This window comes from Cryptomeria japonica, chromosome 8 (assembly GCF_030272615.1).
Source record: "Cryptomeria japonica chromosome 8, Sugi_1.0, whole genome shotgun sequence".
Classification (NCBI taxonomy): domain Eukaryota; kingdom Viridiplantae; phylum Streptophyta; class Pinopsida; order Cupressales; family Cupressaceae; genus Cryptomeria; species Cryptomeria japonica.
In genome coordinates, this window is record NC_081412.1 from 517,078,506 (window position 1) to 517,093,923 (window position 15,418).

A 15,418-nucleotide genomic window follows, 5' to 3' on the forward strand; every position below is an offset into this window, starting at 1 on the left:
ATTATGTGTTAATATTTTATGACAAAGCTCATTAATATTTAACATTATTTAATTAAAAATATGATCAATAGATATATTAAGAAATAAGGAGTCATCATTAATTAAGTTACAATAATATTAAAAAAATGGAAATGTTTTATTACAAAAATGTGGGATCATGACAAAGAGCTAAGTAAAATATTTATATAGAAAGGAAAAGACTATATAAGTAGAGCAAAGAGCATAAACATGGAGATTGGAAGTTTTTAATCCATGGTTAATTTACTAGTCCCATAAGGATGCATTCCTCTTTTTTGTTAATATTTTTTTAAATTGCCCTCCAAACTAAGTTTGCAGGCCTAGCAACAATTTTTTAGAGATGAAGGGGCCTTCTCCTTGACTCTCCTGTCCAAATAATTATTAAAAAGAGTTAAACTAATTTGTGATTGTGTAGTAAGGGCTTTTATCTCTACACAATTGACCAAGACCACAAAGTTGATCACCTTTTTCTTCTAACCTATTGCTGATATTGGAGGCATCAGACTCTTGAGACACCGTAAATTTTCACACAATTGATAGATTAGTGACATTAAATACTTCCACATGCACAATCTTGACACGCACTTGGACAAAAGCACCCCACCGATTACTTGAGGCACTGTGTTTCCACTATGTCTCACTTCCCAATTGGGATATCATATTTAGGAATGCATCACTAGTTTCTTTCCCACCTCTAGTACTATCTTAGATGATGGAGGATCATTGACCATGGATGTTATGAGAGCTTCAAATGCAGTTTTGAGCCAACATTTTTTACAACCCCTATTGTCATCTAGCCAATACCTCTTAGCTTGGAGCATTCTACATGGGATATTAGCAAATATTGTATCCTTGCCTTCACTATTATCAATGAGTATGTAGGTTCCTTTTCTAGTTATATAGATTAGACAATTTATTTTCCATTTCAATATTCTAACATCCTTGATTCTATTTTCATCAATGATGAATCTTTTCTCCTAGAACATGAATATTTGAACTTTTTATAGAGTATTTTTAGACATCTTGTTCATCTCATGGGTTCTTTTGATTTTGACTAGGCTTGGATTTTCCCAAATTAGATTGACCCTTTCAAATTTCGTTTTCTTTTGGTAATCTTTTAGTTTGTAGCCTCTTGTTGACTCCAACTTTTGTTTTTCTTTTAGTTATCTTGTAGTTTGTAGCTTCTTTGCAGCCTCTTGTTAACTTCAACTTTTCTTTTGCTTTTAGTAATCTTCTAGTTTGTAGATTTTTTTCATTCTCTTGCTGACCCTTTTTGCTACTATCTCTATACTTTCAAGTCCCATTGACCTATTTTGGTCACTCGGGGACTTCAATATACTTTATTTCTTCTCCTTAAAGGGGATTTGGTAGATGCTTAGTAAAAGAAATATTATGTGTGAATATAAATATTCTTATTATGTGATATTGGTTTTTATTGAATTTGAATCCATAGAAATTCTTTTAAGTGCATTATGTCATTTATGCCACTAAGATTACTATGTCTTCAAAACAACTATCTAGTTTTTAGAGTAAGCATTTATGATACCCAATCAAAGTAGTTTAAAATGTAGCAACAAATTACACTTTGTTTTTATAGATATACAAATGTTTTTATTAAAATATATTTAAACAGTACAAGCAATATTATCAGTAATTTAATTGATGTTACTAGCACATGCTTATTTGGGTATTGTATATAAAATGAAATGAGTTGCAGGGTTTCCTTTCTGGATGCTCTGCTGGTGGATTAGCATCATTTCTACATTGTGACAATTTTCGAGAGCTTCTTCCTCAAAATGCTAAAGTGAAATGCATTGGAGATGGTAGCTTCTTCCTTGATGAGTGAGGGCTTTAATCTTTTGTTTTTGCATTAGTTTTTTTCTTTCTTTTTTAGATACCCTTTTTACCAAGTGGCTTCTGTAATGCCCCCGTTTGCCTAATTCAGGGAATAGGGACAATTACCTTGCAACCTCAATTGAAAGAGACTAATTTCTTAATAGTTGTAATCAACACTATGAAGGATACTTCTTATGAGTGATTGGAATAGCTAAATCACCGCTATTTCTAATATGACCAGTAAGTTATGCAAGTTGATTAAGTATTAATGCATGTATTGATAATAATCGATATTATGTTATTTATGTACAATCCGCTAATGTTATAAGAATCATTGTGATATGCAGATATATAGTTCGCCCTTTTCTGCTACGATAATAGAACTATGCAATGGTCCTTCTAACGCTGCTATGTCTGATATGTCTATTTTTACCATAGTTGAAAATCTCGGACTCGCCTTGGACTCGGCAAACCAAAATTTTGGACTCGGACTCGGACTCGTGAAAGACTTGCGAAAGACTCAGCAAAGACTCGGCAAAAAAAAAAACTGTAGTTTTACAAAAAAAACATAAAGAAATTAATGCATTTAGAGAACATAAGTGCCATAATTGAAACATTACACATGTCATATGATCTACAAACACGCAATATTTGAAATTTCATCATTCATGGCAGCATATTCAAGTTTCAAGTTTCAACTCTAAAATGTATAATGGCAGCATAAGTATATAAATGTTCACAAAATTACATATAATGATATGTCCAAGTCCAACTCCAAATGTGAAAAACAACAATGTGAATGAACAAACCAAAGAGAAGACTACATCTTCCTCTTTGTATTTTTCCTAATATAGCTCAATTTTTCAGGCCTTGAGCTAGAAGTAGTAGCAGTGGGTGTTGTGGTATCTAAATGGTGAGATGATTCTTCTTCAAAGTCAAAGTCCTCATCATCATCCTCATCTTCGTCCTCATCTTCATCCTCCATTTCATCCAATCTTGCTCCTTTTGCATCTTGTGCTGCTCCTCTCTCTATTTCTGCAATTTCTTCTTCGGTAAGGAGGACATCATCACCATCATTTTGTTCATTCATGGTCCAATCACCATATGGATCAATTTCATCCAAGTCAATGGCCTCATGTGAAACACCCTCCACCTGTCTAACTCGAAGGCGAAGGTTGTACCGAACAAATACTAGATCATTGAGCCGCTTTTGTGACAATCTATTTCTCTTATTTGTGTGAATGCTCTCAAAGACACTCCAATTTCGTTCACACCCAGAAGCACTGCATGGCTGAGACAAAACACGGATAGCTATCTTTTGAAGATTAGGTGTGCCGGCACCATAATTCTCCCACCATAAATCTACAAAAAACATTTAGAAATATTAGAATTGAGAAAAAAATGTAACAATCAAGTTTGTAGGTTTTTTCTTGCACTATTGAACTAAGTTACTAAATTTTTTACCTGGTTGTTGTTTTCCTCTCCTATCAATTGCTAGTTGTGATGAGAAGAGTCTCCCCTCTGCACTTTTCTAGATCTTGAACAATGAACATTTCCAAATTCAGAAATAGATACTAGATAGTCAAAGTGTCAAACTCAAATTCAATAATGAACATTTCCAAATTCATAAATAAAGATAGAGCAATTGCAAATATCAAATCTCACCTCCAACTCATCAAGAACCTTGTCTCTCAACTCAGGATCAGGTGTCATCTTATCAATGCATGTAATAACACCTGCCATGACCTCCTCATCAGCCCTAAATGAATCAGAGAAGTAGAATTTCGGGCTCAAAAAGTAGGCGAAGGCATGTATCGGTTGGTGGAGTTGGTTTGTCCACCTACGATCAATGATGCGCCAAAGGATTTCACATTTTCTTGTATTTCCACGATAGTAATGTGAAATGGCCTCTTTGGCCCTATCCATGGCCTCATAAATGAAACCCATTGGCATGCCCTCTCCATCCACCATACGAAGAACCCTTACCAAAGGTTCTGTCACCTAAAAAAATTAAAACAAATTTTAAATTAGTACAAAATCAACCCCTAAAAAATAAAATCAGCAAATAGACAAGATTGTATAAACTTTACTTTTGTGTTTGTTACTTACCGCAGTCAACTCCTCTCCACTTTTATTGAACCCTTCATCAAAAACAATGCTCACAATCTTCTCTGCTTCAGGTCTTTTGGAGTATGCAGACCCCAACCAAGCATCTGACACAAACATCTGCTTAAGATGAGGAATGGCACTAAGAATGCTTTGCAAAGTGATGAAGTGGCTAGCAAATTGTGTCACTCCAGGTCGCACAAGGTCCTTGCCATTTGTGTGTTTTCTCATCAAAGCAAGCACCCAAGTATGGTTGTAGATGAATTTGGTGACACTTTTTGCATCTTCAACCACCTTCTTCACCCATCCAATCTTCCCAATGTCCTCTAGCACCAAGTCCAAGCAATGTGCAGCACAAGGACTCCATGTAATCGAAGGATGCCTCTCCATAAGCATTCTACCTGCAGATACATATGCAGCTGCGTTGTCTGTGATAATTTGGACAACATTCTCAACTCCGACTTCCCGAACCACACCATCCAACAGATTACACAAAGTCTCTGCATTTTTTATTTCATTTGAGGTATCAACAGATTTTATGAATACCATTGCACCATTTGAAGCCACCAAGAAGTTGAGAAGAGTCGTATTTCGTCCATCAATCCATCCATCAGATAAAATGCTGCATCCTTTTCTCTTCCAATACCTTTTCTGATTATCAACCACACCTTGTGTATTTTGCATAGCTTTCTCTAGCAATGGCCCACTGAAGTCATGACCTGTTGGGGCCTTAAACCCCTTACCCACCACTGTACATGCATTAACAAAACTTTCCCAATACACATTGTTTGCTGCATTGAAAGATAGATTATTGTAAAACCAAAAGTTTGAAGCTGCTATCTGTGCTTGTTCATGATTCTCTCTATTCCATCCTGTACCTTCAAGTGAAGGTTGTGCACTTGGAACATTGTGTGGTACAAAAAAATTAGGGTCTGATCTAACAGGAGTGCCACTAGCCTCACCCTCATTGTCACCAAAAGATGAAAGTGACTGACGACCCCGACTGTGACCAATGGGACCCAAAGTGGGCAATGTGGGATTCATTGCAGCTGCCATGGCTTCTCTTGTTTTTTGCCTTTCTTCCTTATGCATATCATTCTCAGCAAGAATGGCCTTCATCTCTCTAATAATTTTAGGAGTTGATTTGGGGCATGCCTCCACACCATATCCAGGTATTTGTGCAAGGTGGTATTTTAATCTATTGATTCCACCAGTCATCCATTTTGTGCATTCTGTGCAAGTGACCTCCCCCTTTTTGCTTCCTGCAATCCCATATTTCCAAGCTTTATCTCTTTGTCTTCCTGACCTTGGGGTTGCCCTTGGAGTTGAACTTGCCATTGCTGATTTAACATGAAAAAAAAAAAATCAGCAGGGTTTTATGGAAAATCAACAAAAAAAATGACAATGAATCATTTGGGAAAAATGGCATTCAAAAACAAGATAAAAAAAAAGAGGAAATAACTTAGGAAAGAAAATAGAAAAAAATTTGGCAGCATATCCCCTTGTTTTTCAAGATTTTTTTCAGTTTCAAAACAATGAAATGATTCAAATGAAAAAAAAAAAAAAAGAGAAAAAATCCTTACCTAGATCTCTCTTGCTGATTTTTCCTTCTTCCCTCTACTCCTCCAAACATTTCTAACCTGCTATAGCCAAAGAAAAACCAAAATGAAGTGAGAAATAAAATAAAAACTCTTTTTTTACCCTTTACGGGCGTATTTTTTTGGGCCCGCGAGTCCCTGCGAAAGACTCGCGAGTCCGAGCAAAAGACTCGCACGAGTCTTTGAGAAAGACTCACGAGTCTTTCGCAGGGACTCGCCTGGACTCGCCTTGCGAGTCCTAGGCGAGTCGACTCACGGCGCCAAAGGACTCGCAAGTCCGTGGCGAGTTCGAGGCGAGTTGGCGATTTTTAAAACTATGATTTTTACCATGCAAGATAATCTTATGATGTGTATATTATGCTGATATGCTTGATCAATTACAAGGTGCTTCTATGTCAGATATGATAATCTGTGTATGCAACCAGACTGTGACATTCGCTTAGAATAATGAGGTTCTTGGGTCTATTCTGAACATGTACTCTAGCAACAATACTGGTGTTGTTTCCGATGTGTATTTAGATGCCCACAACCAGATTTGCCAATAAGACAAGCGCTCTATCTAAACAAATTCAACTATGGATAAAGAGATAAAAGGATTCCCAATTCCCTCCTTCGATGCCTCATGGAATGAGATAGATCACTTCCTTATACCTTGCAAATTGAGATGATAGGATGCTCTCAAGAGATATGTCCCATGTCTCTTCAAATGCACATCGTTTCCATTTATGCAAATCACATTAGTTGATTATATAATTATTCTAGTCACTGCCATCCATAATCAATTATTAACGATCTCTTAACAACTGTTGTTATCATCATATGTTATAACCAATCATCGATTAGTCATTTCGATAACCTTGATTATTGGTGAGAATATAATTGAGGGGTATCACGTCTTCAGGTTGTTGCTTGATGCTAACCAAATTGCTACTTCTATCGATACGTTTCATTATTCTTAATTGGGCTTGCATAATTCTCCATTTTCCATGATTGAGCTTTGTTTGTCTACCAAATGCTGTTAATCGATAATGTGTATGCTTGTTGTCCTTAGTCGCTTCCTTCTTGCCGGATGCTATCCCTCAAGGATTCATATGGTGATCGATCTTCTAATCATATATCGAGAGTATTGCCTTTATAAGAATCGGAATGCAATGAGTTCATGGTTGCCGTATTCTTGATCATTGTCTCAAACTAATATTTGCGAATGCTTATAAACGTCTTAGTTGCTTTACTGATCTGCATATCATACCGTTACCCATAAATCATTAACAATCATGTGTATGATCGATTTTCATGATCATGGATTGATTATTGCTTGGCTTTCATTCTTCATACGAACTGCCATTCCTATCAACACTTGGGAATATTTATTACTAATTCCTCATTCGTCGATTGTCCTTCCCTATTGTTTCCTATCGATCTTATCTTCATAGCAATCATTTCATTAACCAATCACTTCCTCTCATGATATTGATGCGTATTGATTATTTCTTTTAGTAATAAGTTTAAATCTTTAATTAAAACTTATTCAATCGTACATCGATTCTTATTTTCTTTAAGTATTGAATGGGGACATGACAGTCCGCCCCTCTTGAATTTGCTTGTCCTCAAGCAATTTCCTCCTTCCTTGTCTTCATTCATGGATGAACCTTCATATAGATTAGTAGTACCAAACATATAATCATATAAATTAAAGTAATGATAAATGTTAGAAAAATTTTCTACTTATTTTTCATTGCATCTATGGCAACTTAGAGGGGCTGGCTTCCTTGAGCCGTTATGCCCCATTTGAGAGAGAATGGCTTCCTTGAGCCATCTCTGTCCAACTTGGGAGGGACTAGATTTCTTTGAGCTATTGCCCAACTTGAGAGGGACCGGCTTCCTTGAGCCATTCTGTCTACTTGAGGGAGACTGGCTTCCTTGAGCCATCTCTGTCCAACTTGGGAGGAACTGGCTTCCTTGACCCAATTAATCCAATCTTGAGAGGAACCGCCTTCTTTGTGCCATAATTCCTCTACATTTCTTTATGCTTGGAAGGAATGGGGGCTTCCCTTGAGCCATTTTTATATCAAGCCTAAGAGACTGACTTGCTCTGCTTGGCGGCTCAGGTCAACCTTTATGCCATTCTCATTCCCTTACATTACTTGACTTTATATTAGTCTCTATTTATACTTGGAAGGAATGGGGACTTCCCTTGAGCCATTTCTACACCAAGCCTAAGAGACTTACTTGCTCTGCTTGGCAGATCAGGTCAGCCTTTGTGCCATTCTCATCCCCTTCTTGGGAGGGAGGGAGAGCCTATCGAAACCATTTCTACACCAAGCCTAAGAGAGGTTGTTCTCTACAACCTTCTTACTCCACTTGGCGGTCCTTATTTGCTTTCCACATCCTCACTCCCCTACTTATTCTTTGGAAGAAATGGGGTCTTTATTGAGTCTTTCCGACAACAAGCATCTACTTGGCGGCCCTTACTATCTTGACCACCATTCTCACTTCCCTCTTTTCGTTGATTGGAACCAGATTGCTTAAATCTTTAAGGTAATGTCCTTAAGGATCTATATGTTCTAGGATGGACCCTTTCACAAGTCATTCGTCCTAATTATTCTGTATCTATATGCATTATTAAATCTTTTTAGGAAATTTTATTAATGATATCTACCTTCTTACGTTGATGCTACTTTAATTACAATATTATTAACCTATGTGGAATAGTATTCATTCACATTCAAGCTAATTTTATTTTTCCTTGAATGTTTTAATATCTTCTTTTTCTTCTATTTGATGTATTTGACCCTTTTTACATTGATGGTTGTGCCTCCAGGGTTCGTTGCATTTGAAACATAGATTCTTCCTCCTTAGGTCTTCTCTTTGTTCTAGGCCATCTTTGGTTTGGCACCTATGTCTAGGTCTCCATATTTCCTTGCAAAAGTAGCACGGTCTTCCTTGGATAAGCTTTGGACATATATTTTGGTTTATCTTTGGAATAGTTGGCTTCAACTTTGATGGCCCTTCATATAGCTTCACCCAAACTTTGGGGTTCCAATGGGTTTACTATCTTCTTAATTGACTCTTTGAGTTCTCCACAAATAGATATGTAAGCCTTCCTTGAGTGAGATCTGGTACCATGACTGCTAAGTTTTGGAATTCATTGGCATAGTCCTCTATGGACCCTTGTCGAGTGAGTAGTGTTAATTATTTGAAGTACCACTCTAGGTGCCTTAGATCGAACCTTTGGATGAGCCTTTGAGTGAATTCGCCATAAGTTGTAATGTGTTGATGCCCTTGGGTGATGAGGCCATGATGCCACCAATCATGTACTATCCCAGCTAAGTGAAGAGTAGCGAACTTGATGGCATTTTCCTCTGTCATAGGACTTAGTGATAGATATGTGTCCAATTTCTAGACCCATGATTGGGCGGTAGATTTCCCTGACCCATCAAAGTAGGGCAAGGACATTTTGCTTATCCTTGCCTTGAGATCTTTGTTGATGTGTCTTTTTCTTCTATTGGGATTAACATGGGTCTTGACCTCATAGTATTCCTAAAAGGGAATAAGTCTTTGTACTTCAGGAACTAATCCCACATACATCTGTGCAAGTTCCTTGCAATGACCCCCAATTAATAAATATACCCCTGTACTTAAATTTGTCAAAGACACATTGATCATTGTCAATTAAAATAATAAATCGTTAATCACGAATTATTATTTGTAAATATTAATAAATGATAAATAATAAGTATTATTATAAATCAAGTAAATAATAAATGTTATATATTAATCATAAATTATTATTTGTAAAGTAATAATAAATGATAAATAATAATTACTATTATACATCAAGTAAATAATAAATAATAAAGTCATAAAATTATTTGTAGATAATAATAAATGATAAATAATAATTATTATTATAAATCTAGTAAATAAATAATAAATCATGATTCTTTTAATAAAGAGTACCTAATAATAAATAATAAAATAGAAAAGATTAAATATTAAAATATAATGGTTAAATGATAAAAGTAGTGGATAATAATACAAGCATTGATTAATAAACAATCATAATGAATCAAATAGGAGTATAACGAAGGATACACGTAAAAGATGAATTAAAACAAACATAGCAAGTAAACCCAAAGCGTGACATCCAAAGGTCACGACCACAAGACATGGCCGCAAAGCATATGAATAGCACATCTGGCAAACACGGACAGGGGGGAGGAGAAAGCACGGACGAGGGTGGGAAGTGTGAAGACCAGGAAATCGCCAACCCTACCAGCAAGGCAATCACGCGACCAGAGCTCGGGGTGTTTGCCGTATAGCCCCGCACACAGGCGGACTCTTGGGAAGCGTCGCCGTTTCTACGCCTGGCCACTGCCAGTAAAAACGCAGAGAAAGAAACCCAGTGCGGATGCCCCAGAACCTAGTGACAAGGGAAGGAATAGAGGGTATACGCCATTTCCAGAATCCACAGGTAACTTAAGCATTAAATGTGAAAAGCATGGTTACCTTAGCCACATTAAAAATCCAAAGGGAGATTCGTAACGAATCTCTTAGAGGCAATATATATATTGTAGAGGTTAATCATATGCATATGTTAGAGATAGGGAAGCTTGAACAGAGGTGGGATCTCTACCAGGTTTGAGAGCATTAATGAGTTCACTGATTAATAGAGATCCTCTAGAGGCCTTAGGCAGATATTACCAGGTTGTCCCAACTGAGAAAGAGTTCTCAATAGAGGGTTGGGTCAATCAAGGTAAGATCAACCTAAGGAAGATTTCTATTTTTGTGTAGTTAGCAATAAATCAAAGAGCATTTAATGGTTGAATATGTAGAATAGCATATCTTTACTACTTGTATAAATAGCACACATGATTACCTATCCAGCATATTTTGGGAATACTAACGTTTGTTTGCAGGTCTTAATCGTCGAATAGACAACTCCCCACTAGGGACATTACAGTGGTATCAGAGCATAATCCTGCCATCCTGTGGAGTTTATGTTAGTCTACTAGAGAAAGAAGAAACCCAACATGAACGAATTCGCCAATGAGATGAGATCTTATTTGGAACAAACAAATCATTCCCTGATTAAGGAGATGAAAGAATCTAATCAGGCCCTCCTACAAGCTTTGAAATCTATGGGGAACTCAACCAATAAAGGGCATAATATCAATAAAAGGGATACTAGCTCTAATCATTCAGAGAATAATAATGAATGCTCAACATCCAGAGTGCCTCAACCCCAATTCTTACCTCACGATGAACCATCTCCGGAAGAGGAGGGAGTAGAACAACACAGAATTAGCACTGAGGAGATTGCAAGAGCATATGCCGATCTAGACCCTCATATCAGGGAAGTGGTATCCTTTAGAGATTTCTGTGAGGACAAGCGTAGGGAAGCACCCCGGAAGCATAAAAATAAAAAACTCCAACACAAAGTAAATAAAGTAGCCCTTCCCAATTTTGACGGATCAGGGAAACTCATAGCCCATGCATGGTTACAAAAATTGAATATCTATTTCACGCTAAGCCCCATGACAGAAGAGAAGGCCCTCCAATTTGCGATTCTCCATCTAGAAGGAGCAGCTCATGAATGGTGGCATAATGGACTTGTTTCCCTAGGTCATCAAAGTATTGACTCCTATGGGGAATTCTCTCAAAAACTTACCAGCAGATTTGACGAAAAAGACTTTGAATGGTACTTTCAAGAATTAGTGGTCCTCAAACAAACTTGCACAATGGATGAATTTATTAGCAAATTCCAAGAATTATCTGTCATGATTCCTGACCTATCCTAGAAGCGGCTAACTCATATGTTTATAGAGGGGCTCAAAGACCTAACCAAAAATGTAGTGAAACCATTCGAACCCCAAAATTTAGCTGAGGCTATCAGGAAGGCAAGGAGGGTTGAGTCTAACCAATCCAAGGAAAAGACAAAAATCTACCACTCCAAATTATCCTACCGAAAAGATGATTCCAAGAGAAACAATTTAGAGAAACCATGCTATTTATGTATGGAGCCTTGGAGTACAAGACATAGGTGCCAAAAGAGGGATGAATTAATGAAGAAAAATTTATGTTTCAAATGTAGGGAGCCTTGGGAAAAAGGGCATCAATGTAAGAGAGGCAGAGTAAACCAAATAGAAGAATTTAGCAAGAGAGCTAAGACCAACAAAATGGAGGGATCACTGGCAGTCATCACTCAGAACATGAATAGACCTTTTCGAATTAAGGGAACTCTTAAAGGATAGAAGGTGGTTGCCTTAGTAGACACAGGCGCTTCGCATGATTTCATTAGCCAACACTTGGTGGCAAAAAGAAGACTAAAAACCCAAAACTTTCCAGGATTTAAGGTCGCCCTTGCAGATGGATCCATAAATCAATGTATAAAAATAGTCCCTCAAGTAGAAATCACTTTTGGGAAACATACAATCAAAAGGGATTTTTATGTAGCAAACATACAAAATGATGTTATCCTTGGAATGCCATGGATAAATCATTTGGGACAGTTCATCATGGATAGCCCTAATTTAGAGATATGTTTTGAGCATGAAGGGAAACAAGTAATCTTAAAGGGCATGCCGGATGGGTGTCCCAAGCTAGTATCTTGTAATAAAATTGAACAAATCCTTAGACATGATCAAGGTGAATGGGTAGCTCAATGTATGATACTAGGTAAAACTCCTTCAGATGAATAGAGAATTCATATAGACGTACAACCCATCCTTGAAAGACACAAAAAGGTCTTTGGAGACATTCCACCTGGCCTTCCCCCAAAAAGAGGTTCTGAACATTCTATTGAATTAGAAGAAGGAGCAAAACTAGTGATTACCACACCTTATAGACACCCCCACAAGTTTAAAGAGGAAATTGAGAAAACCATTAAGCAGCTATTGGAAATGGGTCACATTCAGCCGCCTCATCAGTGGTGTTAGTCAAAAAGAAAGATGGAACCATGAGAATGTGTATTGATTACAGGGCCTTAAATAAGAAAACCATAAAAAATAGATATCCTATCCCTAGGATCGACGAGCTGATGGATGAACTACATGGAGCTTGTTATTTTTCCAAGATTGATTTAAGGTCAGGATACAAGATGTGCAGAAAACAGCCTTTAGATGTCATTATGGGCATTTCGAATTCTTAGTGCTTCCATTTGGACTTACGAACACTCCAGCCACTTTTCAATCTTGTATGAATCACACCTTCAGGCAACAATTAAGAAAGTTTCTTCTCATATTTTTTGACGACATTCTCATTTACAGCAAAACATGGGAGGAACATCTCAAACATATAGAGGAAGTGCTGAATATACTAGAGACAAAGTGATAGATATGTGTCCAATTTCTGGACCCATGATTGGGCGGTAGATTTCCCTGACCCATCGAAGTAGGGAAAGGACATTTTGCTTATCCTTGCCTTGAGATCTTTGTCGATGTGTCTTTTTCTTCTATTGGGATTAACACGGGTCTTGACCTCATAGTATTCCTTAAAGGGAATAAGTCTTTGTAATTCAGGAACTAATCCCACATACATCTGTGCAAGTTCCTCTACACTGTTCGTTGCCGGTTCCTCTTCTTCCATAATATGTTCTTCTCTTGGTAGGAATGGAGGCATGGTTGGCCTAAGGGCTGAGCTTTGGGTTGAATGTTCATTCTCCAAATGGTTTGAATGAGTGTCTCTTCCTGAATTTGGGATAGGTCTCCCATGATTATTGTTGTTCATACTTTGAATAGCGTGTTGGATTAATTGATTGGTCTTCTCAAACTTCTCATTAGTTTGCTCCATGAATGTTCTAAATTCAGTTGCTAACTGTTCTGCCATGGCTGACATACCTCTTTTGCATCGAAAGTTTTGCATGAACTATTTTCCATAGGTTGGCAGGATTATGCTCTAATACCACTGTAATGTCCCCGTTTGCCTAATTCAGGGAATAGGGACAATTACCTTGCGACCTCAATTGAAAGAGACTAATTTATTAATAGTTGTAATCAACACTGTGAAGGATACTTCTTATGAGTGATTGGAATAGCTAAATCACCGCTATTTCTAATATGACCAGTAAGTTATGCAAGTTGATTAAGTATTAGTTCATGTATTGATAATAATCGATATTATGTTATTTATGTACAATCTGCTAATGTTATGAGAATCATTGTGATATGCAGATATATAGTTCGCCCTTTTCTGCTACGATAATAGAACTATGCAATGATCCTTCTAACGCTGCTATGTCTGATATGTCTATTTTACCATGCAAGATAATCTTATGATGTGTATATTATGCTGATATGCTTGATCAATTACAAGGTGCTTCTATGTCAGATATGATAATCTGTGTATGCAACCGGACTGTGACATTCGCTTAGAATAATGAGGTTCCTGGGTCTATTCTGAACATGTACTCTAGCAACAATACTGGTGTTGTTTCCAATGTGTATTTAGATGCCGGCAACCAGATTTGCCAATAAGACAAGCGCTCTATCTAAACAAATTCAACTATGGATAGAGAGATAAAAGGATTCCCAATTCCCTCCTTTGATGCCTCATGGAATGAGATAGATCACTTCCTTATACCTTGCAAATTGAGATGATAGGATGCGCTCAAGAGATATGTCCCATGTCTCTTCAAATGCACATCGTTTCCATTTATGCAAATCACATTAGTTGATTATATAATTATTCTAGTCGCTGCCATCCATAATCAATTATTAACGATCTCTTAACAATTGTTGTTATCATCATATGTTATAACCAATCATCGATTAGTCATTTCGATATCCTTGATTATTGGTGAGAATATAATTGAGGGGTATCATGTCTTCAGGTTGTTGCTTGATGCTAACCAAATTGCTACTTCTATCGATATGTTTCATTATTCTTAATTGGGCTTGTATAATTCTCCATTTTCCATGATTGAGCTTTGTTTGTCTACCAAATGCTGTTAATCAATAATGTGTATGCTTGTTGTCCTTAGTCCCTTTCTTCTTGCCAACTGCTGTCCCTCAAGGATTCTTACGGTGATCAATCTTCTAATCATATATCAAGAGTATTACCTTTATAAGAATCAGAATGCAATGAGTTCATGGTTGCCGTATTCTTGATCATTGTCTCGAACTAATATTTGCCAATGCTTATAAACTTCCTAGTCGCTTTACTGATCTGCATATCATACCATTACCCATTAATCATTAACAATCATGTGTATGATCAATATTCATGATTGTGGATTGATTATTGCTTGGCTTTCATTCTTCATACGAAGTGCCATTCCTATCAACACTTGGGAATATTTATTGCTAATTCCTCATTTGTCGATTGTCCTTCCCTATTGTTTCCTATCAATCTTGTCTTCATAGCAATCATTTCATTAACCAATCACTTCCTCTCATGATATTGATGCGTATTGATTAGTTCCTGAGTTACCTGGTTTGGCCCCCTAGACCCTTGGTATTGGTTTGGTACGGTTCTAGTTCGGGGTTCGGGTCCGGTTTGCCTGTGGTTCGGACAAGGTTCGTGGTTCACAGGCCTGGTTCGAACCAAGGCGAACCCAAGAGGACCCAGGTCGAACCCAAGAGGACCCAAGTTGAACCCAGGGGTCTGACAGCCCAAAAATGGATGTTTTTTTTGCAAAATTTAAATTTTTTTGAATTCCACCACATAAAAAATTAAAATGACCCTAATAGTGAGTTTTACAACATTAACTTGGCTCATTTCACACAAGCAACATGACTACAAGCAAGGGGAAACGAAGATGTGAGATATGGAGCCAAAACATACTGATTTGGATAAATTCACTTCTCAGGTTGTTGCGTTTGATGACTTAGATAGCGAGCAAACTTAAAGTGCAATTGCAA

General features: G+C 37.2%; 1 protein-coding gene across 3 annotated transcripts in view; it reads left to right on the forward strand.

Annotated features, from left to right (window-relative positions):
- Positions 1-15,418, forward strand: part of LOC131056059 (pectin acetylesterase 8) — a 252,809-nt gene that overhangs the window by 124,881 nt on the left and 112,510 nt on the right. For all 3 annotated transcript variants that reach the window (XM_059209803.1, XM_057990392.2, XM_057990383.2), the window contains one exon: positions 1,736-1,860. In XM_059209803.1, the coding sequence (XP_059065786.1) occupies positions 1,736-1,860 (125 nt within the window). The remainder of the gene's footprint in view (positions 1-1,735; positions 1,861-15,418) is intronic.